This window comes from Ursus maritimus, unplaced genomic scaffold (genome assembly GCF_017311325.1).
Source record: "Ursus maritimus isolate PB19 unplaced genomic scaffold, ASM1731132v1 scaffold_16, whole genome shotgun sequence".
Lineage (NCBI taxonomy): Eukaryota > Metazoa > Chordata > Mammalia > Carnivora > Ursidae > Ursus > Ursus maritimus.
In genome coordinates, this window is record NW_024424008.1 from 49,338,438 (window position 1) to 49,364,965 (window position 26,528).

The 26,528-nt window shown below is 41.9% G+C and overlaps 1 protein-coding gene across 2 annotated transcripts in view; it reads right to left on the bottom strand.

The window, feature by feature from the left end:
- The window catches only part of UBE4A (ubiquitination factor E4A), a 35,302-nt gene extending 11,406 nt beyond the window's left edge, over positions 1-23,896 (bottom strand). Inside the window, exons 1-15 of one of the 2 annotated variants that reach the window (XM_008690011.2) lie at positions 23,727-23,896; positions 18,449-18,610; positions 14,388-14,561; positions 13,683-13,795; positions 12,527-12,679; positions 11,843-12,002; positions 11,390-11,592; positions 10,993-11,184; positions 9,722-10,055; positions 8,642-8,762; positions 6,097-6,401; positions 4,457-4,589; positions 2,812-2,999; positions 862-962; positions 632-745 (exon numbers count right to left, since the gene is read on the bottom strand). In XM_008690011.2, coding sequence (XP_008688233.2) covers positions 632-745; positions 862-962; positions 2,812-2,999; positions 4,457-4,589; positions 6,097-6,401; positions 8,642-8,762; positions 9,722-10,055; positions 10,993-11,184; positions 11,390-11,592; positions 11,843-12,002; positions 12,527-12,679; positions 13,683-13,795; positions 14,388-14,561; positions 18,449-18,569 — 2,412 coding nt within the window. In that variant the 5' untranslated portion in view covers positions 18,570-18,610; positions 23,727-23,896. Of the gene's footprint in view, positions 1-631; positions 746-861; positions 963-2,811; positions 3,000-4,456; positions 4,590-6,096; positions 6,402-8,641; positions 8,763-9,721; positions 10,056-10,992; positions 11,185-11,389; positions 11,593-11,842; positions 12,003-12,526; positions 12,680-13,682; positions 13,796-14,387; positions 14,562-18,448; positions 18,611-19,382; positions 19,530-23,726 lie in introns of those variants that run through there. The other variant, XM_008690012.2, reaches the window with a different exon arrangement.
- Positions 23,897-26,528: the final 2,632 nt, after the last annotated feature.

Genomic DNA, 26,528 nt, shown 5'->3' on the forward strand with positions numbered 1-26,528 from the left:
AGATTTTCAAGTAGTGGTGCAAAAATCAGAATCTTCCAGGAAGGGGATAAGAATCATTGCCTTAGTGAGTCACGGTTACTGATGGGTTGGGATGGAAAATGGTTTAAAGTCGCTGACCAAACGCGGGGTCCTTGGATTTCTTTCTGTGCCGCCAGCCTGATTAATCCTGCCAGTGTACCTTAGTTTAGCTTCATCACCCTTTCTTTTCCACTCTCTGCCAAAGTATCATCCTAGTTTATGATGCTTCGATGACCCTTGACCCTGGTCTCTAAAGGAATAATACCTATCAAGCTCTGTGACGGCAAGGTTCATGTATACTACTACCCATAAATTCTTGGTGTCCAAACTGGTACTATGGGGATAAAGATTGCTCTATTATAATTTAAAGATAAAAAGTATGTACTTGTCATTTTTTGATAAGGGCAGTTAAATCTGTTCTAAACAATTTTTATTTAAAGATTGTTTGTCAGAGAGACAGCAAAAGAGAGTGAGCACAAGGCAGGCAGAGGGAAGGAGCCCAATGCAGGACTCAATCCCAGGACCCTGGGATCATGACCTGAGCTGCAGGCAGATGCTTAACCGACTGAATCACCCAGGCAATCCTAAAAAATTTTTATTTACTTCTTCTTACCTGTATGGCTTCATCCAGGAGGAAGATGGCATCGTTCATTAGCAGGTTAAGAAAGCGGAGGAAAAGTGGGGGATTCATGGCTTCTAAATTCTTAGAGGCATAGTCAGCCAAATCCTGTTAAGTCCCAGCCCAAGACAAAACCAGTTTAGTACTGAGCCACGACTCACTGGGGCTTATCTGAAGTAGAACTCAAGAGAACTCAGCTTCAGCTTCACCAAAAACTCTCTCACCTTAATGCTCTCTCGATAGGTATCTGTTCCCCACATGTACCTCAGGATAGGATACATGGGGCGTCGGTAATTAAACTTCTGTTCAAATTGATGGGGGTCTCCTGGAATAGGTTAAGAGCAAAAACACAGTAAAGGTGGTGCTACTAGAGAAACAGTAAGAGCTTATGCCTGTGGCGCCATTTTCTTTTATTCTGAATGTGTCAAGACTACTGGCAAGACCTGCCCTGGGAGTTTATGAAGGCCTGAAGTGACAGCCCGGTGTTTACTTATTTTCTTACCGACAGAACAAGAGAGACACAGACATAAAAGATACCTCATGCAGAAAAGGACAAAGACCAAGTTGTACACTAAAGGCCAGGGGAAACAAATGCTTCCATACCCAATCGCAGAGTATTTATCAGACTGGCCATTGTGGCAGTGACAGCCACATGCTGAATGGGATACTAAGTAACCTCGACATTCTTCAGAGGTAACATCCCAGCTGTGAAACGAACTGGTTCTTAATTTAAAACTGAAAAATCAGGTCAGGGGCTAAAAACCTGAGGCTTATACTGTTTTGACCTATCAAAGGAACTGCTCGATCTCTGTAGCCTGGGTCATATAATGAAAGAAGAGCAAGGGATTTGGAGTCAGAAGATCTAGGTTTTCCTTTTGGCTCCACTTAATTCAAGTCTCTTAACATTTTTTTAAACAACTTCTTCCTCAGAAATAAAACAGGAATTATAATACATCCTCTACCACTACAAGTAAAGGGTTGAAATGGTCAGATAATGAGATAAGTGCAGTGATTTACTGTGTGACTATCTATGTATTATGAAGATTTACATGCACTATCTCATTAGTTGTCACTTCAACCCATTTTATAGATGTGGACACTAAGGCTCAGGACACTAAGGCTTTGAGCAAGCGACAAAACCCAAATCCAAATAGGAAAGGCACTCAGTACAATGTTAAATGTCTCTTTAAATGTTAATTGTATGTATCACTGATGTAGGATAGCTTTTATTTTACTTATTTAGAACATCTCTTTTAAAAGGGTCTTAAATAACTGCCTAACATATGTTGTTTACTGGTTGAGATGTGGTACAGTTTACTCTTGATCTCAGGGTGGTAAGTTTGAGCCCCAGGTTGGGGATAGAGTTTACTTAAAAAAAAAAAGAAAAGAACTGTCCCACTATTCTGCAATTTTGAGGAAGATAAAAATAAATACCTGGGGTTGGGGTGGCTGGGTGACTCAGTAGGTTAAGTGTCTGACTCTTGATTTTGGCTCAGGTCACAATCTCAGGGTTGTGAGATTACGGTCTGCATCAGGCTCCATACTGGTGTGGAGCCTGCTTAAGATTCACTCTCTACCTCTTCCTCTGCCCCTCTCCCCACTAAAAAAAAAAAAAAAAAAAAAGACCTAGGTTGTAATTGAACAGGATACTTTGCTGGAGCATAATTAAATCAAACATAATAAAGTTGCTAAGAGTATGTGTTGTTGTTGTTTTTTCAAGATTTTGAGAGAGAGAGAGAGCACGAGTGGAGGAAGGGGCAAAGGGAGAGGGAGAAGCTGATTCCCTGCTGAGTGTGGAGGCTGACACAACCCTCCATCCCAGGACCCTGAGATCATGACCCGAGCCAAAGTCAGACGCTTACCAACTGAGCCACCTAGGCAAAACTCTTGTTTTTCTCTTTGAGGGGAGACAGAATCAACCTGATTCTACCACTTAGTTGTAGGACACAAATCATCTTTTCGAGCATTCATGTCCTTCTATGTACAATAGGGATAATACAGTAAAACTTGCCAGATGGTGACCAAGTGATGAATCATGTAAGAAAAGCAGTTAGCATCAAGGCTGGCACATAGATATTCAATCAATGACGGCTGCTAATATTTTTCTGACATTAAATACCAATCAAGCTAGGAGACTCCACTAGTATCTGCTTCTCAGTTCTGGACTGCTTTACCTGTAAACTCAATGTCCACAAAGACCTTGATTAGAGCTTCTGCAAGGTGGGGTGCATAGGGAAAGTTGCAGAACACACGCTTCCGATGGAACACACTGGATACCAAGGGATTTGGGGTCTGGTCCAGGTGGGGCATCACTGCTTCCAACACCTCAGCCAGTTTGGCCCTTAGGTGGGGATTCTTCATCCTGCAAAATGGGCAGAAAGCAAGCTGAGCAGGTAGAAAACTTAACTCTCAAATTCATAACATTTTCTGCACAGGAAGGGCCAAAATAGCCTATGCCACTGTTGGAGGAGGAAACGGGATTCTGTAGTTTCAAGGCTGTCAATCTGTGGGGGATAATGCAGGGAATATCACTCAACTTTTGCGAGCACAGCCTACCAAGTATGAGCATGAGGAATGAAGTTTCTATTTAATGCTTAGCTGTTCTTTATACTTCTCTGTAATAATCCACTGTTCACACTCCCCGACCATTTCACTGAGGATACACTTGCCTTTCTAAGCTTTCCGAGGGCCAGGGTCAGGATGCAACATTACTACAACATTACTTACGACGCACCACGTGTGCCTAAGAAATACTTGTTGACTCATGCTTTCTCACTGGGTCTGCTCAGCTCAGTGAAGGATTGGTTTCTACCTACTTCTCACCAACATGGCTCAGGGGATCGTGCATCATTCTGTTTGCGCAGCAAAGCTTCACTCATGCACACATGGTTTCCTTTGGCCTAGACACCAAAAATACCAGAGAAGCAACTCTACAGGTCGGTGGGCATCTTTCTAGAAAGGGGAGTAGAAGCTATGAATGAGAAGGTGAGATTAGAAAGCATTTACCTGTGTTTACTGTACATGGAACTCAGAACGTTAAGGGTAAACTTTGTGACCATGCAACTGTTAGATCATCAGAGCCTGGCTGCCACTGGTAAGGTTTCTGGCATTAAGGTAACTATTTTAACCAGCCACCAGCAATGGAATTCCCACTGGGTCTCTTACAAGCAGGTTCAGATTCTCTTTGGCAAAGTCCTTGGCTTATTATGCCTCTTAAGAGGGGGACTTCTGGCTACCCATAAGGGTGGTCAGGTGATTCATTAGTGTTAACACAACTTCTGAAGGCAAGCCCTTATGATTCAGGCTTGTGTTGCTTGGTTTAGAAGTATTCTGGGGCGGGGCGCCTGGGTGGCACAGCGGTTAAGCGTCTGCCTTCGGCTCAGGGCGTGATCCCAGCGTTCTGGGATCGAGCCCCACATCAGGCTCCTCCGCTGGGAGCCTGCTTCTTCCTCTCCCACTCCCCCTGCTTGTGTTCCCTCTCTCGCTGGCTGTATCTATTTCTGTCAAATGAATAAATAAAATCTTTAAAAAAAAAAAAAAAAAAAAGAAGTCTTCTGGGGCATCTGGGGGGCTCAGTTGGTTAAGTGTCTGTCTGCCTTTGGCTTGGGTCATGATCTCAGGGTCCTGGGATCCAGTCCTGCACTGGGCTCCCTGCTCAGCAGGGAGTCTGCTTCTCTCTCTCCCCCGCCCCTCCTCCCTGCTCATGCTCTCGTTTGTTCATTCTCTCTCAAATAAATAAAACCTTAAAAAAAAAAAAAAAAGTCTTCTGAATGCTCTGCACCTCTAAATGGTGTCACAGCCAAGCTTTCAACACTTCACCTTTCTATGCTTCCAGTGAAAATCGTGATAAAGTGGAGAACGTGTTCTAGGGAGTCTGCTGACGTCTCCAAGATGTCATCGGCAAAACGGCGGAGAAAAATGAGGAAATCACCCAAGTTATCTGCAAAAAATTCTGAAAAAGAAGACATTCACTGCAATTAGTGAAACATCTGACTTTCTGTACTAAGCAATATTGAAATTCTTTCCTTTTGCTCTGCCTAATAAAGGTTAAAAAATCCCAAATGTCTTGTAGGTACTAGGAATAGTGACAAGTTCATAGATGTAGACTCTCCTTTAAAGATAAGTCAATTTTTATTTCTATCCAACTCAATATGAAAATGGCAGAGACACAAAATACTGTTCACACACCAGGGCAACTTAAGAAGATACACTGATATACATTCTTTTCACACTCAAGCTTAACTGTGCATTAAGTAACCCTTTAGATGGGTAAAGAATCTTTCAACAAAGATGAATACATTAGATGACTCTGGTCATCAGTCTCCAGGATGGTCCCCCAATTGTCTTTGCTTCCTGGTATTCATGCCCTTGTGTGTCCCTCCCTCCACTCTTCCAGGGTAGAGGCATACAGAAGCAATGGTGTATCATTTTCATGGTTAGGTTATAAAAGCCTATAGCTTCCATTTTGGTCACTTGCTCTCAAGGAAGCCAGCTGCCATATCATGAACAGTACTAAGGAGAGATCTGTGTGACCTGGAAGAGAGGCCAGTAAGCAATTGAGGTCTGCCAACAACCACATGACCTGGCTTGTAAGCAGATCCTCCAGTTCTGGTCAAGTCCTCAGATTCCTGTGGCCCTGACTGACAGCTCGCTGCAACCACAAGAAAGACCCAGAGGCAGAACCGTGTAACCAAGCCACTCCTGGATTCCTGACCCACAGAAACTGTGTGAAACGTTTGTTTTAAGGTGCTGTGTTTGGGGATGATCTGTTACTTAGCAACAGACGACCAATACAGTGATCAAGAACACACAACCTGATTTTGATGGACAGTCTCTGCCAACTCCTCACCGACATACCTACACCATCTCCTCAACCAACGGGATGATAAATTTTTTCTCCCTGAAGAATAGCACAGGGAGAGTCGGACAGATACATTTAGAAGTGGAACGATGAAAACAACATTAATGCTAAAACTAACAGCTCTGAAAACCCTGGCTGCACTTAATCCTTTGAAGATTATTTTCTTTCTTTTTTTTTTTTTTTTTAAAGATTTTATTTATTTATTTGACAGAGATAGAGACAGCCAGCGAGAGAGGGAACACAAGCAGGGGGAGTGGGAGAGGAAGAAGCAGGCTCATAGCGGAAGAGCCTGATGTGGGGCTCGATCCCAGAACGCCGGGATCACGCCCTGAGCTGAAGGCAGACGCTTAACCGCTGTGCCACCGAGGCGCCCCTGAAGATTATTTTCTGATACAGAAGTGGGGACACAAGGCTGAGGAAAAAGCCGCTGGTTCCCCCATACTCTGACCAGCAGATATTACCTATAAATTTGAGTTGTTTCTCCAAAAATGGTTGAATGATAACTAAGGAAGGGTACTTTGAGGATTAAACTTCCTAAGTGACCCAGTTAAACTTAGAGAGCTATAAATAGGCAGTTCCCGAGGAAGAGCCTGCTTACCTGGCACATAAGCCAAAGAGCTGTAGCCATCTGGCAAAGGGAAAGTGAGCTCGACTGGCTGGGAGCCCTCATTGCCTATGGCCAGCTGAACGAGGAGAACAGCCATGGACACCTGCAAGTTGAGACAGTTCTGCAGCATCTGGGGCTCCGTCATGGCAGTCTTGGTAGAGAGATAGATGGTCATCAGTCGTTCAAACTGCTCACGAAGGCTGTCAGCAGCAGGGCTAGAACTCTGCTGAGCGTCCCGCCAGGCAACCTGCAGCCGATGCAGATTTTGGTTGATTTTTACCATCTGATCATGCAACCTGCCCCCAAGAAAGCAGAAGACACTGGGTCAGGAGGTTCAGAGAGGACAGCTGAGTACAGATCGTTCCAGAAAAACAAATCCTCATTTATTTATCCTAGTATTCTCTTTCAGGATACAGGAGGCTGCAACTGTGATGACACAGAAGGCACTTGCACAACCTACTGACAGGAGACGGGCAGGGGTCACAGCTCCGGGAAAATGTTACCAAGTATTCGACATAAATGACGCTAACTACAAACAGCGGCCTTCAGCTGAAACGCACCACCCAAAGAACAGTAGCTTGCTTGAGCAGGGTGTAGACTGGGCTGTTACCACGTAAAAGAAGTAACGATTAGACAAAGTACAAAAGGAGCCCAGCAGGAGAGTTTGACACTGCACAGCTGCAATGATTGTACTTGGATGTGGTCATACGGACAGTCTTTCTACGGTTAGCTGAGAACAAAAGCTGGAGAAAAAGGACTCTAGATTAGTAATGACCACATAGAAACTGGTAGCCACCTGGGACGCAACCTAAGAAACAGCTTCCAGTCCTCTGTTGTTCAATATAAAATTATATTATTCTTCACAAAGGGTCAGCCAAATGTTCTCTAATGAAAGGCAACCCCGTAATTCAATGTTATGGATAGCTGTCTCCATGGGTACGGTCCAAAGTCTTCTTTGGCCCTGTAACAATGTCTAGGGTTAGCTAGCCAATATGGGGAGACTAGATGACATTCATTTCTATGTCTGAACGTCGGTGGTTGAACAGGTTAAACATATGCTGCATTATCCATTGTCTCATTTAAAATGTCAATGACCGGGACAGAAAAACTCTCTAATAAAGATGTAATTTAATTTTTCTAGAAATTTGCTGAGTTTTAAAAAAATGCTCTGTGCCAATGTAAGTATTTTGAGAAGACATTAAAAACTGCTATGCTCACTACCTCTTCCTAGGGACTGTAAGGACTTTAATTTTTTAAAAAAGATTTTATTTATTTATTTGACAGAGAGAGAGAGGACAAGCAGGGGGAGCAGCAGGTAGAGGGAGAGGGAGAAGCAGGCTCCCTACAGAGCAAGGAGCCCGATGTGGGGCCTGACCTCAGGACCATGACCCGAGCCGAAGGCAGACGCTCAACCAACTGAGCCACTCAGGTGCCCCAAGTAACGACTTTATTTATACTTGTAGTCACAATCAACTAAATCAGAGGAAGGAAAAATCACAGAACGGCATGTGGCCAGCCAGAAACAGAATCATTCTTATAAGTCACATACCCTAGTTCTTAAATGTTCACACTTCTAGAATCCTTTTGATCTTTGATACATAAATCTTTTGTGGTCCTACTGATCTTATCGGAATCCCTGATAAATTATTTCTTCTTTTTTTTAATGTATTTTTTATTTTAGAGAGCGAGAGGGAAGTGCATGTGTGTGTGCTCGAGCTCCAAACACTTCTTTAACTTTGTCAGTTCTGTCTCTATACTATAGAGTAGAGATTGGTCTTTTTCATCAGGAGTGGTAAGTAATGAAAATTCAAGAGCAGAAAGTGAAAAGTTAAAACAATTCCACTTTCCCAGATCACAATAGGAAGACAGTGATTTAAAAACTTGCCGGTGCTTGGGTGGCTCAGATGGTTAAGCGTCTGCCTTCGGCTCAGGTCATGCATGATTCCAGGGTCTTGTGATCGAGACCCGCACTGGGCTCCCTGCTCAGTGGGGAGCCTGCTTTTCCCTCTCCCTCTGCTTGCTACTCCCCCTGTTTAGGCTCTGTCAAATAAATAAATAAAATCTTAAAAAAAAAAAATTTGCAAGTTTGGGGATGCCTGGGTGACTCAGTTGATTGAGTCTGACTCTTGATTTCAGCTCCAGTCATGATCTCAGGGTTGTGGGATTGAGCCCCAAGTCAGGCTCTGTGCTTAGCGGGGAGTCTGAGGATTCTCTCTCTCTCTCTTCCCCCCCGCCCCGGCCCCTTCCCCTGCTCTCTAAAATAAAGAAATAAATCTTTTAAAAAAATTTGTGTGTTTACAGAATAATACTAGTGTCTTTAATTTTAAGAAGTGTAGCAGGTCAAAAATGAAAAGTAAATTCAAGTTATTTGGACAAAGGCAATTCATGTAAACTTGAGTAAGTGCATACAAAACCCTGTTCCTATTAGGAACCCTATATCCAATGGGAGCCTTCAGAATAAAATGAGACTCACTTTCAAGCCTCTGGTTCTTAACCCCACGGAACAATTCTTTTTGAATGACATCAGAGCAGTTACCTGTGAAATCCCAAGTACAAGGTGTACTCGGTCAGGACAAGGTTCTCTGTCACAAGGTTGTAGTTCTGGGGGAACTTTGGCTCCTGCACAGCTGGGATCAAACAAGTCTCTTTGTCCAAACCTCAAAGAAGGTAAAAGGAACAGTAAATGACTCACCACAGACTTCTGTATGGGTCTCCAGTGTCCCCGTACTCTAGCTTAGCTTCCATACTGCTACCAGGGGGAGCTTTTTTTTTTTTAAAGTAATTTCTTTTTAAAAACAAATGTAGAAAATACTGTGGATGTTGCCAAGTGACAGACAGTGGGTCATCTCTATCTACTGTGCTTTTCCAGATTTATTTCCTTGCTCATGTATTGCTTTCAGGATTAGAAGAGTCGTAAAAACTGAGAGGAGATACACTAAAATTAAGAGGTTTTTTTTTTTTTTTTTTTAAAGAGTGATTCATTTTGAGTGATTCATTTTCTTCTTTTCACTTCTCTGTACTGTTTGAGTTTTTTCCAAACTGGCCCCAATATTCTTCCTCCCTTAGACTCATTTCCTTCCAATTCCCATACCCCTTTCCCACCTAGCTCTCCCACTGAACTTCTCACTATTCCCCAAACAAGCCTTCCACAGCTTTGTACTTTTATACTTTAAACCCAACTCATCTTTCAAGAGTTGGCCACAAAGACTTCCAACTTCTGTAGAATTTATTATTCACTCCCTCCTCTGTGCTCCCATAGTTTAGCCTTATACCATATTATGATTATCTGTTAATATATCTGCTTTCTTCTGGAGGCGTTGAGTTAAAAGACAAAACAGGGATTGTGCTTTATTTATTTTTAGAAAGAATGAATGAATCAATACCCAAAGGCTGCTAAATTCATAAAGATGATCTCATGAAAGCACATCTAAAAGCTACCAGTTTTTTTAAACGTCTTTTTAAAATTTATATTGGCTTTTCTTTCTGTCTCATCTTGAGAAAGAGGCACTTCTGTGAAAAAGTATAAAAGTGGATGCCTTAGATGTTACACGCACACGTGCACGCGCACACACACATACACACGCACACCATCTTGAGAAGCCCAGTTCCCCCCTACCTCTCATGTGCACATTTTTAATTTTTCGTTCTTCATCATTCAACTCCTTCAGGGCACAGTAAGTGGGATTAAAGGTGAGGAGCCGAGAGGATCTGGGTTTGCAAAACGGCTGGCATAGCTTCAGGAGAGCAGCACCCAGATTCAGAAAGAAGGCATCCGAGGCATACATTTGGAAGAAGATTTCTGGCATCTGATTGGCCCAAATCTTGGTGCGGCCTGCGTTTGCATGCAAACAGTTTCCAAGCCAGGACAAGATACAGTGTTTGGTTTCTGGAGAGAGCTGGAGTAAGTTCTTCAGCATCTGGTAGATCTTTTCATGGAACTGAGCCATGAACTGTTTAACCAGAAAACACAACCACAGAACATTCCAGTTTCACAATCCTCATATTTGTTACTCCCAAACCTTAGCCACTGGCAATTTCCAAAAGTATCCTAATCCTAATCTTTTCCCTCATTCTGCCTGTGCTTTATACCCCAGTTCTGATTAAAACAAAAACAAAAACAAAAACTGGGCACTTATGAGAGATTCCCTGATGAGCTGCCAAACTGCAGATACCATTTACATAGCTTTAGAGCAGGGGTCAGTAAACTTTGTCTGCAAAGGGCCAGATGATAAATATTTTCAGCTTTAAAAGCTATACGCTGACTGTGGTAACTATTCAACTCTATCACCATGGCATGAAATCCAGCCATAAACAACATGTGTATGAATGGGCATGGCTGTGCTCCAGTACAACTATTTACCAAAACAGGTGGCAGGCCGGACCTGGGCACTGCAGTAATTTGCCAATCCCTGTCCTAGAGTTGTGATGATGGGAGATTTAGACCACCTCCAATCCACCACTTACTGCTTCATGTTGGCCAGACCTCTGCTAGAATTTACACTAAGAAGCCCAAATGGCGAGGACGTCAGTGGAAGGAAGGAAAGGAAAAAGAATTCGGTTTATAAGTTGGAGTTCAGTCGGAAGATTTTAGGAGCCCAGATTACAAGAAACGGCTTGGTGACAACAGTGAGGGCTGAGAGGCAGTGCCTGGGCCACAGCATAGGGCACGGAGGAGCAGCAGCTTACTCTTAAACTGTGCACCGGCTTCCTCTGCCCTGAGCCCGTGCTGAAAAGAGGACAATTTCTTTATGGGATTATGGTAGAAAGCCAAGCAAGTCAATCTGCTTCCCTAAAGAGGCTCAAGCAGCCTTATCTGCATCTGCTTCCCAAGGAAACGCAACTTCATCTAAGATTAGGGGGCTGGGAGACAGTGGTAAACAGTTCCACCTGATGGATGTTGGCCTCTTGCACTTTGATCTCCTGGGGACTGGAACGAGATGGGTTCAGGAAGTAGCCATGATTTTCTACTACACCTGGAGTCTTTAATAAGCAGGAGATATTCAGGATTACTCCCAGCAAGGTCTTCTGGTACATCTGCCCATTGCTAGGGTCCTTGGGCTGAATGTACTCTACAAAAACCTACAGGAGAAAACGAGTCCTACTTATTCATCTGTATGAGGAGATAAAGGTGGTGGGGTGAAAGGGTCTCAAAGAGTTAAGTCTATACAACAACCAATGTAGCTTTCTTTTATTCAATAGGTAACATTAGAGCGCCGTCAGGATAGGGACCCATAAAGTATTAGATCTCCAGCTCAAATGAATTTGTACCACCTTTCAGACCTACCTTTGCCATATCCTTCTGCCTAGTGAAATAGAGAAGAATATCCAGATACGCATAGAACAGGATCTGACAGAGTTCTAGATCTTTTATTCGGCCCAATAAAATATCGAACACTGGAATCATGACTTCTGGAAATGTGCGAACTTCCTCATCCAATATCAAGGCTTCAATAACCTCTTCCAGAAACTCAGTTACATCTTCAAAATCTAACAGATGACAAATGAGAGGAAAAGAAGCCCACGGCGATTTTTGTATGCTTTTATACACAGGCTCTCTACTCTTCCCACACTTCCGATAATTCTACTGGTATTCAACCCCAAAGGCCAAGATATGAGCTCTCTTCCTTAATTTATACTTCTGGAACTGTAGTGGCTGAGGCTTTCTGATGCATTTAAAGGAATTTTAAATTTGGAAATCAAAATGCAGAAACTCAAGAGGTCTTATTTATGTACTCACGGGCTCCTTGGATGGCTTCCAACATCAAATCTACCAGTTGCTCGTGGATGTTCTGGTCAACGTAGATCTCTGGGGTGAGGAGTACTGTTCGGGTATTGGACACAGTGAGGTTCCTGCACTGCACCGCAAAGGGGAGCAGGTTCTCTGGAACTTTGGTAATCTGGAAATAGAATGAAGAAGAGAGGGGACAGTCTAGCTCTATGACCTCAACAATGGTGGATAGAGCAAACAGAATGAAAAAGACAATGTACCCCAAAATAGTACTGCTGTCCTGTGGAGGCTTGAAAATTTGTAAGAGTTCATTCTTTGGTGTAAGGAATCATCTACCTGCTAGAATTCTAATCCTGGAAGTGACCAAGCTTAGGTCACTTTGTTACTTACACCTCAGTGGAAATGAATTTATATCTTTTTTTTTTTCCCCTCCCCCAATCTTTTTTTAAGAGTATGACTTTTTAAGGTTTGTAGAATAAGAGGCCCTGGTTAACTAGGGAAAGGAGTAGACCCCAAGCCACAGAAACAAAAGACTAGAATTTTTGACAACTCACAGTGCCTCTCACATCTAGTTCCCGATATATTATGATGTATAGAAACAGATATACAAGACACTCATCCAACTCTCTGGCTTACATGTTAAAGGCAAACCCAAGAGTACCACACAGTTCTCAATGGGGATTATTTCTTTACCTCTTCCTTAGCTCTTTGGAAGCAGGAATAAAGGTAACAAAAAATGTGCCTCTCCCCTGCATCTCGATCAGCAGAGAGATTCAACGTTGTAGAAGAAGTCATGTTAATCAAGTGGTTGCCCGGGTCCTGAAGTAGCAAGCGAGCGAAGACGGCCTTTAAGAAAAGCAAACAAACAAAACACTAAACCACTGCAGTTAACCTTAGGGTATCAAGATGTAGAAGGTCATTTGGACACAGGTTACTGAAAGAGGCATAGGATGTAGAGTGAAGGGGGAACATAGGACCCACCCCCTTACTACTTTAGAAAATATTAGGTATATAAACATAACTGTATAGGCAGTTGACCCTTGAATAATATGGGTTTGACATGGATTATTTTCAATAAATACAGAACAGCACTGTAAATGTATTTCCTCTTGCTTATCATTTGTTTTATAACATTTTCTTTTCCCTAGCTGACTTTATTGTTTGTTATCCGTAAGGCTTCCCATCAACAGCAGGCTATTAGTTAAGTTTCTGGAGAGTCACAAGTTAGGTGCAGATTTTCGACTGCCCCAAACCCCACACTGTTCAAGGGTCTCCTGTACAGTTATCCCAAATAGAGTTCAAGAGTCTAGTATAACCGTAGCATAGACTAAGCATTAAAACAGTATTTGTTCAATGGTGTGGAGAACCAGCGATTGAACTTACATATGAAATCTACTCCTCCGTGTGACTGCTGGCCTCACTCAGACTTCTACAGAGATAATGTAAACACTATAAAGTTAAACTACAAGTTGTCGAGTGTCTGTCCTACCAAAGTTTTATTCCTTTAATGTTAATTAGGCACTTAGAAGGTAAAACACACTGTTTTGATCCTGGGAAAGATATAAAGACACAGGCCTTGCCCTCGAGAACTTAAGGGTCTGATAGGGGAGATAAGACAGGTACATAAAAAAGGCACTACATGTGACAGAAGGTGACAAGTGCCATCTGAGAGGCACAGATAGGTCACTCCAGGAACTCAGATATGTGGCCATGGTAAATAGAAGATCCCCAACACCACAATGTTAAGAGATGGAGATAAGCAAAGTCATGGTTGGAGAAACGTGAGCAGAGTTCAGCTGCATGGCTAGTTTGTGCTGAAGGCACTCGAAAGGAACATCAGAAATGGTACCTGCTCAACATTGTTCATATCAAGCCAGTCTTGATCTTCCAGGTCTACTGCCATTTCTTCCAAATACACACAACGGCTGGGGATGCCATTCCCACTTTTCAAGCTGGGGTCACCTGGGAAATGATTTTAATTAACGCTTCTTATACAGACAACCAATCTTGACAGCATTTCTCTTGAACTCCAAGTCTGACTCAGGTAGTATCAGGATTATCTTGACACACAAGGCAGTATCTAAAGACTTAAATCTTTTCAAAGAGTCGAAGAGCATGTCAGGTTTTGTTGTAAACCTAACATCATGACCTTTAAAGAGTGAATCTTGGACATCAGCACCTACTTTGGGGTTTAACTACAGACAGGACACAGAGGGAAAATACTATCTGACACCTCGTGGGGCTTCCGTCTAAATGTTTTGGTCACCTCTGGGAAGAAAAAGGATTTGGCTACCATTCGCATTTCCCTTTTAAGGTGGTAAAGGCAAGGAGCTATATGGCCCAGTCCATACCAAGATGGTAATGAAAGCTGCACCTGTCTCTAAATATTATTTTTAGGTCACATCAGAAGCTTCACTGAAATATCAAACCTGTGTTCAAGGGAGTACAGTGGGTTTGTTTAACCATTAGATACAATAAGTTTCTAAGAACAAGTTCCTAGCCCAAGCAGGAAGGGAAGAGTAACGAACAGACTGGCTCCAAGCCTGTAACTCACTGTTGTCCAGAGTAATGAGGAAGATCCTTTGGATCATGTGATTGATGTTGAGTTGTTCACATATTTCCTGCTGTGAACGGAAGGAGCGGCTAATCTCAGCCACAGAGTAATCAAATTCATCCAGGCTTTCTGACACACTATTATCCGAGTCATCTGGGCTAGCTGGGAGTTCATCTGCCAGAAAATGAAAGCCATTAACAGTTAAACTTCTCTCTTTAAGAGAAAACCAAGTACACTATCAAAAATGATACATGTTATTAAGAGAAAGATAATTTTGGATGGGAAACAAGTTAATCATCTAATTAGTGAACATCTCAAGTCAGACAACATCTTTTTTTTAAAACTGAGGTATAACATTTAAAAAATGACGTATAACATCATATTAGTTTCACGTATACAACATAATGATTTGATATCCGTATATATTCCAAAATGGTCAACACAGTAATTCTAGTTAACATCTGTCACTATACAGTTATAAATATCGTTTTCTCTTGTGAAGATAACTTTTAAGATCTACTCTTTCAGTAACTTTCAAATATGCAATACAGTACTATTAACTATAATCACCATGCTATTCATTATATCCCTACGGCTTATTTATTTTTTAACTCAAGTTTGTACCTTTTGATCCCCTGTACCCACCCCATCCCGGGCAATCACCAATCTGTTCTATTTACGAACTTTCTTTCTTTGTCTTTTCTTTAGATATCACCTGTAACTTAGAACATTTATTTGTTTGCATTTGTCTTTTTCCTGTCTGACTTATTTCATTTCACACAGGTCCGTCCGTGTTTTTGCAAATAGCAATAATATTCCATTGTGTGTGTGTGTATGGGTGTATCATATTTTCTTTATCCATTCATCCATCAACAGACACAGGTTGTTCCATGTCCTGGCTATTATAAACAATGCTGCAGCGAACACAGGTGCATGGATATTTCCAAGTTAGTGTTTTTGTTTTCTTTGGGTAAATACCTAGAAGTGGAATCGCTGGATTATATGGTAGTTCTATTTTTAATTTTTTGAAGAACCTTTATAATGCTTTCCATAGTGCTGCACCAACTTATAATCCCACCAACAGTGCACCAGGGTTCCCTTTTCTACACATCCTCGCCAACACTTGTTTTTTCTTGTCTTTTTGGTAGTAGCCATTCTAACAGGTATGAGGTGATAATCTCATTGTAGTTTTGATTTGCATTTCTTTGATGATGAGAGACGCTGAGCACCTTTTCCTGTACCTGTTGGTCATCTGTATGTCTCCTTTGGAAAAATGTCTATACAGATCCTCTGCCCATTTTTAAATTAGATTATTTGTGTTTTTTTGCTATTGAGTTGTATCAGGCAACATCTTAAGTACAGGATTCTGAAATCCCCGGCTGTATATCCTACCACATTTTACAAATCAGAAGTTTTATTCTTTCTACTCATAATTAATTGCACTCCATATTACCAAAAACAGCAACACTACGTTCCCTACAGAATCTTTGTGAACAGAGAATTGCCTAATAGATCAATACACCTAGTGAACGGAGAATTACCTAACTGATCAATATGCCTTTAATTATTTTGAATACATGGCTTTTTCCTGATTTTAAAGAACACACATATTTGAATAATCCCAAACTGCACAGGAAAACATGATGTAAAAAGTCTCCTCTGAACCAATTCCCTATGGACAAGCACTTAAGTTAGTGAAGTGTTCCAGATTTTCTTATTCTGGTGCTAATGTTCACCACTAGGATTTTCAGTTAAAAAGAAAGAAAAAAAGCGGGGGGGGGGTGTTACATACTATATATACTCCTTTCACCTTGCTCTTTACACTGAGTCAGCACCAACACCCTTCTCTGTTAGGTCATGGAGAGGCCTACCTCGTTCTCTGGAATAGCTGCACTGTACTGCATCGGATGCACACACTCTGACTTGTGTGGCTACTTCTCAGTCGATGAACATTTGGATAGCGTGATTTCAAACACTACTGCACCGAACAGTACTCTTTGTACACCTGTATGAGTACTTCTGTAAGGTACACTTCTAGAAGCAGATTTGCTGAGCTAAAGAGCTTGCACATTTAAGTTAACACATATTACCAAATCATCCTCAGAAAGACTGCTCTCATTTACAAGCCCCTCAACATTCTATGCGAGAGTACCCATTTAAGTCCTCACAAATCTCATAAGTAAAAAACAGTGCTCCAATTATTAGTGAGACTGGATTTTTAAAATCATTTGATCATTGCATATAAATTGCTCATTTGAATCCTTCTCCTTCTGATTTGTTACTATTTTCTTATTGATTGGATTCCTTTACTTTTTAAAAAGGCAACCTTGCGTGAAGAGATTGGAGGAGGAAAAGGGGAGTGAGGAATAGGAATGATCAGAAAATGGGAAAATACAATTTATGAGTATGTAGTTGAGGGAAATTTTGCTACACAGGTTCTTAGCTCCTATTCTCTCGGGGTTCAGAGGAGAACTTAACCATACAGGAGCAGAGTGACAGAATGCTCGTCCTTCTGGCTGTCAGCAGCCAGAGCTGCCCCTCTGAAGCCACGTGAGTCTGTCTGTGTCTGCTTCTCTCTACTGAGAGTGATTATTCAGAAGGGCCAGCAAAACTCTCAGAAGTTAAGAGTTGCTTTAGTGTGGTGAGTTCAGTCAATGTGAAGCTCAACAGAGGAGGCCAAAGGTTTTGGCAGAGTTCTCACTGCTGCTGGAAAACAGGTTAGACCTGGTGGCATGCTAAACTCAGTGTAAACAAACTAAAATGAGGAGAAGCCAAAATAGTAACAGGAGCGCATGTACCTGATTTGTCCCACGGCTTGGTGCCTGCAACGCTCCCAACTCTAGCCAGCCTCAAGTCTGCTGACAGCCAGAAGGACAAGCACTCTGTTACTCTAATCCTATAAGGTTAAGTTCTCTGCTGAACCCTGACAGCAATAGGAACTAAGAACCTATGTAGCAAAACTTCCCTCAATCATATACTCATAAATCATGCTTCCCCATTTTCTTATATTCCTGTTCCTCACTCCCCTTTCCCTCCTACAATCTCCTAATGCAAGAATCTGGAAGAGACTTCAGAGACTGAGACCCAGAGCCGTCTCCTTCTATCATGGTAGAAAGTCAGCGCTACATATACTCCCCACTTGCTTCATCATCACCCTGTCCACTACTCATCTGTCTTGCCCTTACCTGCTTTTTATTCAGTCCTGAACAAGGCTACAAGCCAGCTATGTATACTGACACTTTTGAAATAAACAAAATAAAGGGAAAATATAAACATTTCTCCTTTCCAAAAAATACTATTATTCTCTCTGGAGGGAAAAGGGGAGCGATTTCTGGCTTGAAAGATTGTGACTACCCTCTGAAGACTAATAAATTTGAGAAACATCATCCTAATTCTTCTAAACTATATGTCTTCTAACAGGAGGAAGTTAGACCCAATCTTAATTTTGGTCCTAGTTGAGGAAAACCATTTTTCTGATTTGTGAGGTATTATTCTGATTTTTTTTTCACATTAAGGCAAAGGATCAGATTTTCTTAGAAGTCTGTTCTAACAGCATTATGCTGTGAAAGAGGCCACTCCAAGGAATGGAAGAGGTATTTTGCTTGGGATCGACTCTGAAGCACTGGACGTAAGAACAAATTTCATTTATTTGTCTACCAAAAAGCCAAAAAGCTTTTATAATTCTTCCTTTTACACATCTGCTTTCTACAGCTGCACGTAACCTGCTTTCTACACCTACGCCTACAACTTCAGCTTCCTTAAAAAGATTTATTTAAATATCTTTTGCTAGGTGATTTTTCAAATAAAGAGCTTGACAGCATTGGGATCACAACTGACATGTTACTACAGAACCACCTGTTATCTGGTCTCTTTATGCAGCGGGGAGGAGAGGACCGAAAACAGAACAAAGAAGGAAAATGAACAAAAACCCCCAATTTATGCCCTAAATGACCTGTGTCCCCAGGTCGATTCCAATTGCAATTACGGACCCTAAGAAGACTCCACTTGGGAAGACCCCATTCTAGGTCATCTCCTCCGCTGCTCCTGGCTCCCCTACTTACCAGATTGCTGCTTCAGCTGCTCTTTTTGGATTGCTGCAAACTGCTTGGCATCAGCCAGAGAGCCAAAAAGAGCAGCAAAGGGGTTACTTGAGATGTTGTTGTTATTCTCCTGGTCTGTCATTTCACTTTAAAGTATCCTCCATCCAGACCTAGGGGGAGGGGCTGCAGAGAGGACAGGTATCAGACACGGAGGGGCAGATAACACAACACCTGGGATTATACCCACAGTCGGTTCCTTCCCCATTTCTTGAACACGATACATGTAAAAAGGCTTTGGGTAAGACCTTCCAATTCCTGTTCCAAGATTCAAGGCATTTTTGGCAAAATGGTTACAAACCCACCAACTGGATAAGTTGGCTTGATTTGGGGGCGGCTAAAACCAAAAAAGTTTAACAATGTTCGAGCTGGAATGCATTTATCTGTTGACAAGTTTCTATTTGCCATACCTTTAAAAAAAAAAAAAGGTTAAGCAGAAAGAATTACTGAGGTCAATGAGAGAACTCATCTACTCACTGTAACAACAATGTGGCACTGACTGAAAAATAATATGACAACGGCTACACGTTTCCCATAAGTCTGCAGGCCGGCCGGCTAGTTCTCATTCACCATGAACGTAAGATGGCGCTTGCTCAGGCTTCCAGGACTTAAAGCTGCAGCCGGGAATTCCTCAGCTACATATAAACTAACTGTAAGCCTACATCGGACATAGAATGGCAAATCAGGACAGGAACCTGATCACCAGCATGTTGTGGGTTTTAAATATGGATTAGGCAATTTATCTCTACTCCGAGGCTTAACACAATTGAAATTTCTTCCACTAAAAACTAAATGGCATTTGCTTAATTCTATATTTAATTTCCACTACTTATCTGATTTTTTATAATACTGCCAACACACACAAATTCCTAATGTGGAACATGAAATAGATATATACCTCAAAGGTATTAGTGGAGCTGACTGAGCCTGCATTTGCACTCTTCTGATTACATTTCCTCATTCAAGCGCCAAGGGCTCTCAGAGGCACAACGGGATGAGCGGAGCACCCTGAAAGGCTTTCTCCCCTTCCTGAAATTTTAAGGCCACAGCATAGAAATCCAACCCTGAAAAGGGTGGGAAGAGACAAAGGGTATGAATATTTGGCTCATGAGGATATTCAACTGCCAAAAGGACAGAGGCCTTAAAAAGAGTGGGGATGGGGCATGAGGGAAGGAGAAAACAATTTTTGGGGGTCTACCTTTAATCTCCTGAGGTAAGACTCCTTACAGAATCATAGTAACAAAAGTTAACACAAGTCCGCAAAGTTACCCTTATTTTTTGGAGAAAGAGAGACGTTAGCCCTTCTTGACAATTCTGAGACACCTCCACCAGTTGCTTCCCGCTCCTCTGTCGTGTTTTCTGCATAAGAGTTAATGGCTAATTATCTGTAATGACTTAGGCGCGCAGTCTAGTCTCCTCTGAGCATTGTTCTGGACTTTACTGCTCAAGGAAATGAACTGTTAGATGTTGCTCTATGTATTTTAATTTTTGCAATGTATAGTTAAGCTTAATAATCCAAAAATAAAAATAGCACATTTAGTGCTGGAATTCACAACGATCCTTGAGAGGACTTCCCCCTCATTTAACCACTGCATAAACTTGTTACCCCTAATTTATGTAGAGACATTAACAACTGTCTCACTGTTAGCTGATCTCCACCCTACCTCTATTCTAAGGTACCCTGAAGTCCAGAGGCATGCAACAAGTATAGTGAGCTCTTGTCATTTTCTGTCTTCAAAACACCATCCTCTTTTTTCAACATGACACCCTACATTTTTCCTTTGGGGATCATCCCATTCTCAGTCCATGTGTTCAGAAGAGGATGGCCTCACCCACTAGCTCCAGGAAGAGCATATGAATCTGGCCTGGCCAAAAAGAATGCAGCATACTCTGGCCAAAATGACTGATAGAGGGGTGGGCACAAGACCCTAACAAGGCCTATCAGAATTAATGAACACCCAGCTTCAGGCCTTTGGCTGAATCTACAGAAAAGGGAACTCTTTTTTCCTGCTTGGGTTGTTAGTGGCGTCAGAAATAAATCTGGAATTGCCATCTTTCCATCATCTAGAAGAGGCCTAACCCCAAACTAAGTCAAGATGTAAGAAAAGAGTTGAGAGATGGAAAGAGAGTCTTTCAGTTATAAAAAAGCCAATAGATTTCCCTATAGTGTGTAAGCCAGTTCGAGTGGGCTTTTAAAAACACAACTGAGGAGTGCCCAGCTGGCTCAGTCAGCAGAGCATGCAACTCTTGATGTGAGGGTTCTCAGTCTGAGCCCACGTTAAGTGTAGAGATTACTTAAAAATAAAATCTTAGGGACACTGGGTGGCCCCGTCGGTTAAGCGACTGCCTTCGCCTCAGGTCATGATCCCAGAGTCCTAAGATGGAGTCCTGTGTTCAGCTCCTTGCTCAGCGGGGAGCCTGCTTACCCCTGTGCCTGCACACACACACTCTCCCTCTCTGACAAATAAATAAATAATCTTTAAAAAAAATCTTAAGAAAAAACTGGAAAGGGTTTAGATAAATATAAAGGAGATGGGGAAACCTGGGTGGCTCAGTCAGTTAAGCTTCTGCCTTTGGCTCACGGGTCCTGGGATTGAGCCCCACATCGGGCTCCCTGCTCAGTGGAGAGGCTGCTTCTCCCTCTGCCTGCTGCTTCCCTTGCTTATGCTCTCTCTCTCTGACAAATAAATAAAATCTTTAAAAAAAAATACAAAGGAGATGCATCACCTGCATCTCTACAAGAGGTAAAAGGAAGCAAGGTGAAAGTGAGGAATACAGAACATATGAAAAGATAGGCTCCTAAGACTACCGAGACAAATAAACAGGATTTATGATAATAAATGGCATTATTTCCTCCTTTCTCAATACTATACTATCACATTATAAAAAGAAGCTAGGGGTGCCTGGGTGGCACAGTCAGTTAAGTGTCCGATGCTTGGTTTCAACCCAGGTCATGATCTCAGAGTCGTGACTGAACTCCATGTCACACTCCACACTCAACCACAGTCTGCCTAAGACTCTCTCTCCCTCTCCCTCTGCCCCTTCCTGCTGCGTGCTCATGCACACTAAGATAAATAAATCTTTAAAAAAAAAAAAAGAAGTTAGCTTCCCATTACATTTTTTCTATATTAATAGGATTTATAACTTTCTACGTTGTAGTCCTAATGCAGACCTTCTACCTTGCTAGACAGTAAGCAATCTGAATACAATTTCACATCTGATTAGTTTTTCTTCTGTGTCTGGCACTGAACATCACAGTCACAGAAACCCAAATAAGTATTTATTGAATGGTTCAATCTTACATGTCATTACTCCTGACCTCCTTGTAAGCACCATGATCGAACTTCAAGGTAAGGGCTTTACTATGTGTCTTGGGTTGCAGTAACAGGTCAGGTTTCTGGGCCAGACACTTGTGGCTCTTTGGTATCTCAGGATATGTAGAATAGAGAATGGAAATAAATCTCTTGTCATCTCTGCTATACAACTTTTTGAAAAACAAAAAAGTTTCTGCCTACCCCACTAAGTTCATCTTTCTCATATGAACTTCAAATCTGTGCACAAACCACTTTCATAGTCCAATACTGTGTAACCACTTACAGAAAAGTTTCACAGGAAAAAGGAAGAATGATCACTTGATGGTAACCTTTGTGGAGATGTCAGTATAGATATGTTCAATGGTCTCACAAATGTTACAGTACCTAGATATCACCCACTCCAACAGGCCTGATAGAATGGAACACTGATATTTTGTTTGTTTTAATATTCAATATCACCGATTATTTATAATCTCCTATTTTCAACTGCCATAAAGAGATGCAGCACCATCCTGTTTTCAGCCTTTGGGATGGTGCCACCATCAATCCTTAGGAGCTTTTGGATATGATTACCTTTTTAAAAAAAGATTTTATGTATGTATTTATTTATTTGAGAGAGAGATTGGACACGAGCACGAGTGGGGGGTGGGGCATAGAGAGAGGGAGAAGCGACTCCCCTGAGCAGGGAGCCTGAATTGGGGCTTGACTCCAGGACCCAGAGATCATGACCTGAGCCAAAGTTTGACGCTTAACCAATTGAGCCCCCCCAGGCGGCCCGGACTGGATTCCTTTTTAATATGTCCTACTTAAAAAACACATTTCACTCTGATATACACGCTGCAAGAGTCTACATCTACAATAGCTATTTACTTCTTGTCCTACAAATCCTCTCACCCTCCCCACCCCCATTCAATCTTTTGTTTATGAACAGTACTGCTAATCCCTAAGGACCACTGTAAGTTCTTAAAGAGGTGAGCACACAAATGTTTTAACATCAGACTTGGTATTGCTTAAAGGGACATATGTAGAATACTTTGTAAGATTGGACTGGCAAAATCAAGCTCTATTAAATCATACTTTTTAAGGTCTCTCTCCTGGTGAGACATTAAACCGAAAAGGAATTAAAATGTTTTCACTGTTACATGTTCCACCCCAAAATTCTTCCACATCCCGCTAAAGTGGCAACAGATCCTAACAACACAACAAGCTAGAAGGATCTCAAGTCAAAAAGCCAACAGCATTCTTTCCTGGGTCCCATTTTATCTCAGGAGGGTTCCCACAGGAGACCAAAACAGTGAGACTAAACGAGTCCTTGCTCTGGGAGCCAAAAACCTCTCCCAACGAGAAGACCCATGAAATATAACCTCCAGAGCTGCGGTTACTCATCTCATTAGTGTCTTCTATGCCCTATGGGTGAGGGAGTACGAAGCAGAGTGCCAGGAGTTTTAAGTAGTGAACGGATCCCCTGCCGCAAGAAATGTCAGTATCTTGCCATATGTATTCAACTGGTTTGATTGCTGCAACTCGTGCTTAATTTCCCCTCCTTTCGCATCTGGCTATTTGTCGTCTACGCTTTGCATTTCAACTCTCCAGGTTCCATAAGGGATTCGCGGCAAGGAGAGAGACCCACCCACTCGGCGTTCTTTCCAGAGAAAGAAGTCAAAGATAACGCAAGGCCAGTATTCTGGCCTTTACCTGGTGGGGAATGGCAAAAAGGGGGAGAAGTGCCAGAAGCTGGGGCACTGTAAAGGGGTCCGAAATCAGACAGGGTCGAAGTTCACGAAGGAGAGGGTCAAGGGTCAGGAAAGCACAGGAGAATGAATTTGGAGGCAAGAGTGCAGAGACCTGGAGTGGCATTCAACTAGGAGAAGAAAATCCCATCGCAGACTCAACGGTTCCCTCCCGTGTCAAGCTATTTCCTCTCTTACCAGAGCCTGAAGGGCCAGCAGCGACGACACGACAAGAGTCTCAGGGGCCGAAGGGTTCCCACTTCCGACTCAGCACGGCAACCGGAACTTACATCATGACCAGGCGCCGGGCCTTGTGGAATCTCATCCAGGCGCCGGAAACAGGGTGTGCCGCTTGCGCGGGGAACTGGCGCGCAAACACCTCCACGGCGCACGCGCTAGCTAGCTGGGCGGGGCGGAAGTGGCCGCAAGGGGCCTAGGGCTCCGGCCCGATAGGGCGGGGGGCGGACCGGGGGCGGATGGGGGGCGGGTCGGGGGGGCGGGTCGGTTGGTTTGTAGCTTGGTGAAATACGAGGAGGTTTTGAAATCTGGTGTGTCGGCGGAGGCTAAGACTTGGTGATTTTGGCGCTGCTGGCAACCTCTGTGGGCTTTTGCTTTCTATTTTTCCCAGCGGGGTCACGCCATTTTGAAGCAGCTTTTGTTACTCTTCATAGATTATCATCTATGAGGTAACAACTACAGCAATAACAACAATAACAATAACAAAGTTTTGAGCTCTTAATAGTTGTCAGGCGGTGTGCTAAGATATGCTAGCGTTGGATTTCAGTTTTATCTGTACAGTGGTGACAACTTGCATGCTAAAAGGTTACTTTGAGGTATACAAAGGCAGTGAAAGCAGCATACTTTTCAAGAGTGCAAGTGAAAAGAGAATTCATAGAACGTGACAAAATATTTGTAAATCATATGTCTGATAAAGGATTAATGTCCAAAATATATAAAGAACTTCTACAACTCAACAACAAAAAAACACACAGTGTGATTCAAAAATGGGCGATAGACTTGAATAGACATTCCTCCAAGGAAGATATACAAATGGCCAATAAGCACACGAAAAGATGTTCAATGTCACTAATCATTACGAAAATGCAAATTGAAAGTGCAATGAAATAATACCTCACCTCCTTTAGGAAGTCTATTATCAAAAAAATGGAAAATAAGTTTGGTGAGGAGAAGGAGAGATAGGAACCCTTGAGCATTGCTGAGAGGAATGTAAAATAGTGCATCACTCTGGGAAAATTTTGGTGGTTCCTTATATAGTTAAACATAGAATTACTATATGATACAGCACTTCTGGGTATGCACCAAAGAATTGAGGGCAGGGACTTGAACAGATACTTGTACACCAATGTTCCTAACAATGTTATTCATAATAGCCAAAAGGGGAAAACAACCCAAAATGTGTGTTGACAAATGAATGGATAAACAAAATGTGGTGTATATATACAATTGACTATTATTTAGCCTTAAAAAGGCTGAAATTCTAATACATGCTACAACACAGATAAACCTTGAAAACATTATGTTATGTGAAAAAAGCCAGACACAAAAGGACAAATATTGTATGATTCCACTCATATGTGGTACCTAGAATAGGCAAATTCATAGGGATAGAAAAGTAGAATAGAGGTTACCAGGGGCTGGCGGAAGGGAACTGGGGAATTATTGTTTAAGATGATGAAAAAAGTTCTTGAAATAGTTGGTGGTGACAGTTGCACAACATTGTGAATGTACTTAATGCCACTGAACAGTACACTTAAAATGTTTAAAATGGTAAGTTTCATGTTATGTGTATTTCACCACACACACATACACAAACACAGAGTGCTGTGCAATTTTTGAATGCCTGTCTTGTTCCAGCATTATACTAGTTTCTGAAGATACATTGTAAAAAATACACAAATCCTTTCCTTCCTGGAGTTTACAATCTGGTGAGAGCGGAGTGGTAACACCATTTAAAATCAATGGCCAAAAGATGGTTCATTTGAAAAATAGTTCTGGAGTGACTGGGTAACTATCCGGTATGAAAGTTAATATGTTAGGCCTTTACATTGAAATTAATTCAAGACGGATCATTCATTTAAATGTATAAAATGAAACCATAAGAATGTCAGAAGAATTCATAGGAAAACTTTTTAAAAAGAATAATCATTTTTTAAATGAGTTTATTTCTTTGAGAGAGAGACTGAGCAGTTGGGAGCGGCAGAGGCAGAGGGAGAAGCAGACTCCCCACTGAGCAGGGAGCCTGACTCGGAGCTTGATCCCAGGACCCTGTGATCATGACCTGAGCCGAAGATAGACGTTTAACTGACTGAGCCACCCAGTTGCCCCTAAAAGAATAATCTTAAAATGCGGAAGATGTTTCTAAATAGGAAACAACCTAGAAGCCACAAAAGACCAGTGAATTCTACCATATGCAGATAAATAAAATGTGCATAGAAAACCAATCATCATCAAGTCAAAGAACAAATACCAAATGTGGAAAAATATCTGCAACTAATATCACAAACAAAAGATCTAGTTTCCCACATATGTAAAGGGCTGTTGCAAATCAGTAAGAAAAAGATAAAAGGATTTGAGCCTGTATATCATGAGAAGGAAAAACACATGGTTCACTTGCATTTTTAATAAGGAAAATGCAAAATAAAACTACACTGAGATGCTGTTTTTAACTTATCAGATTGGCAAAGTTCAAAAAGTGTGGAGTAAAAGGCACTCTCAATTATTGTTATTGGGAGTAAGCACTGGCCCAACCTCCATGAAGTGCAATTTGGCAATATTTAATAAAATTACAAATGCAAATACATTATGGCTTCCAAATCTCATTTATTTGTTTATGTTATGAATTGTTCTAAGTACGTTCAAAATGACATTTGTCAGAACTAAAACTATGGAACTTTAAAAACTATAAAAAGAAGACATAGGAGAAATCTTTGTGACCTTGGGTTTGGCAAAGATTTCTTAGCCATGATACCAAAAGCACAA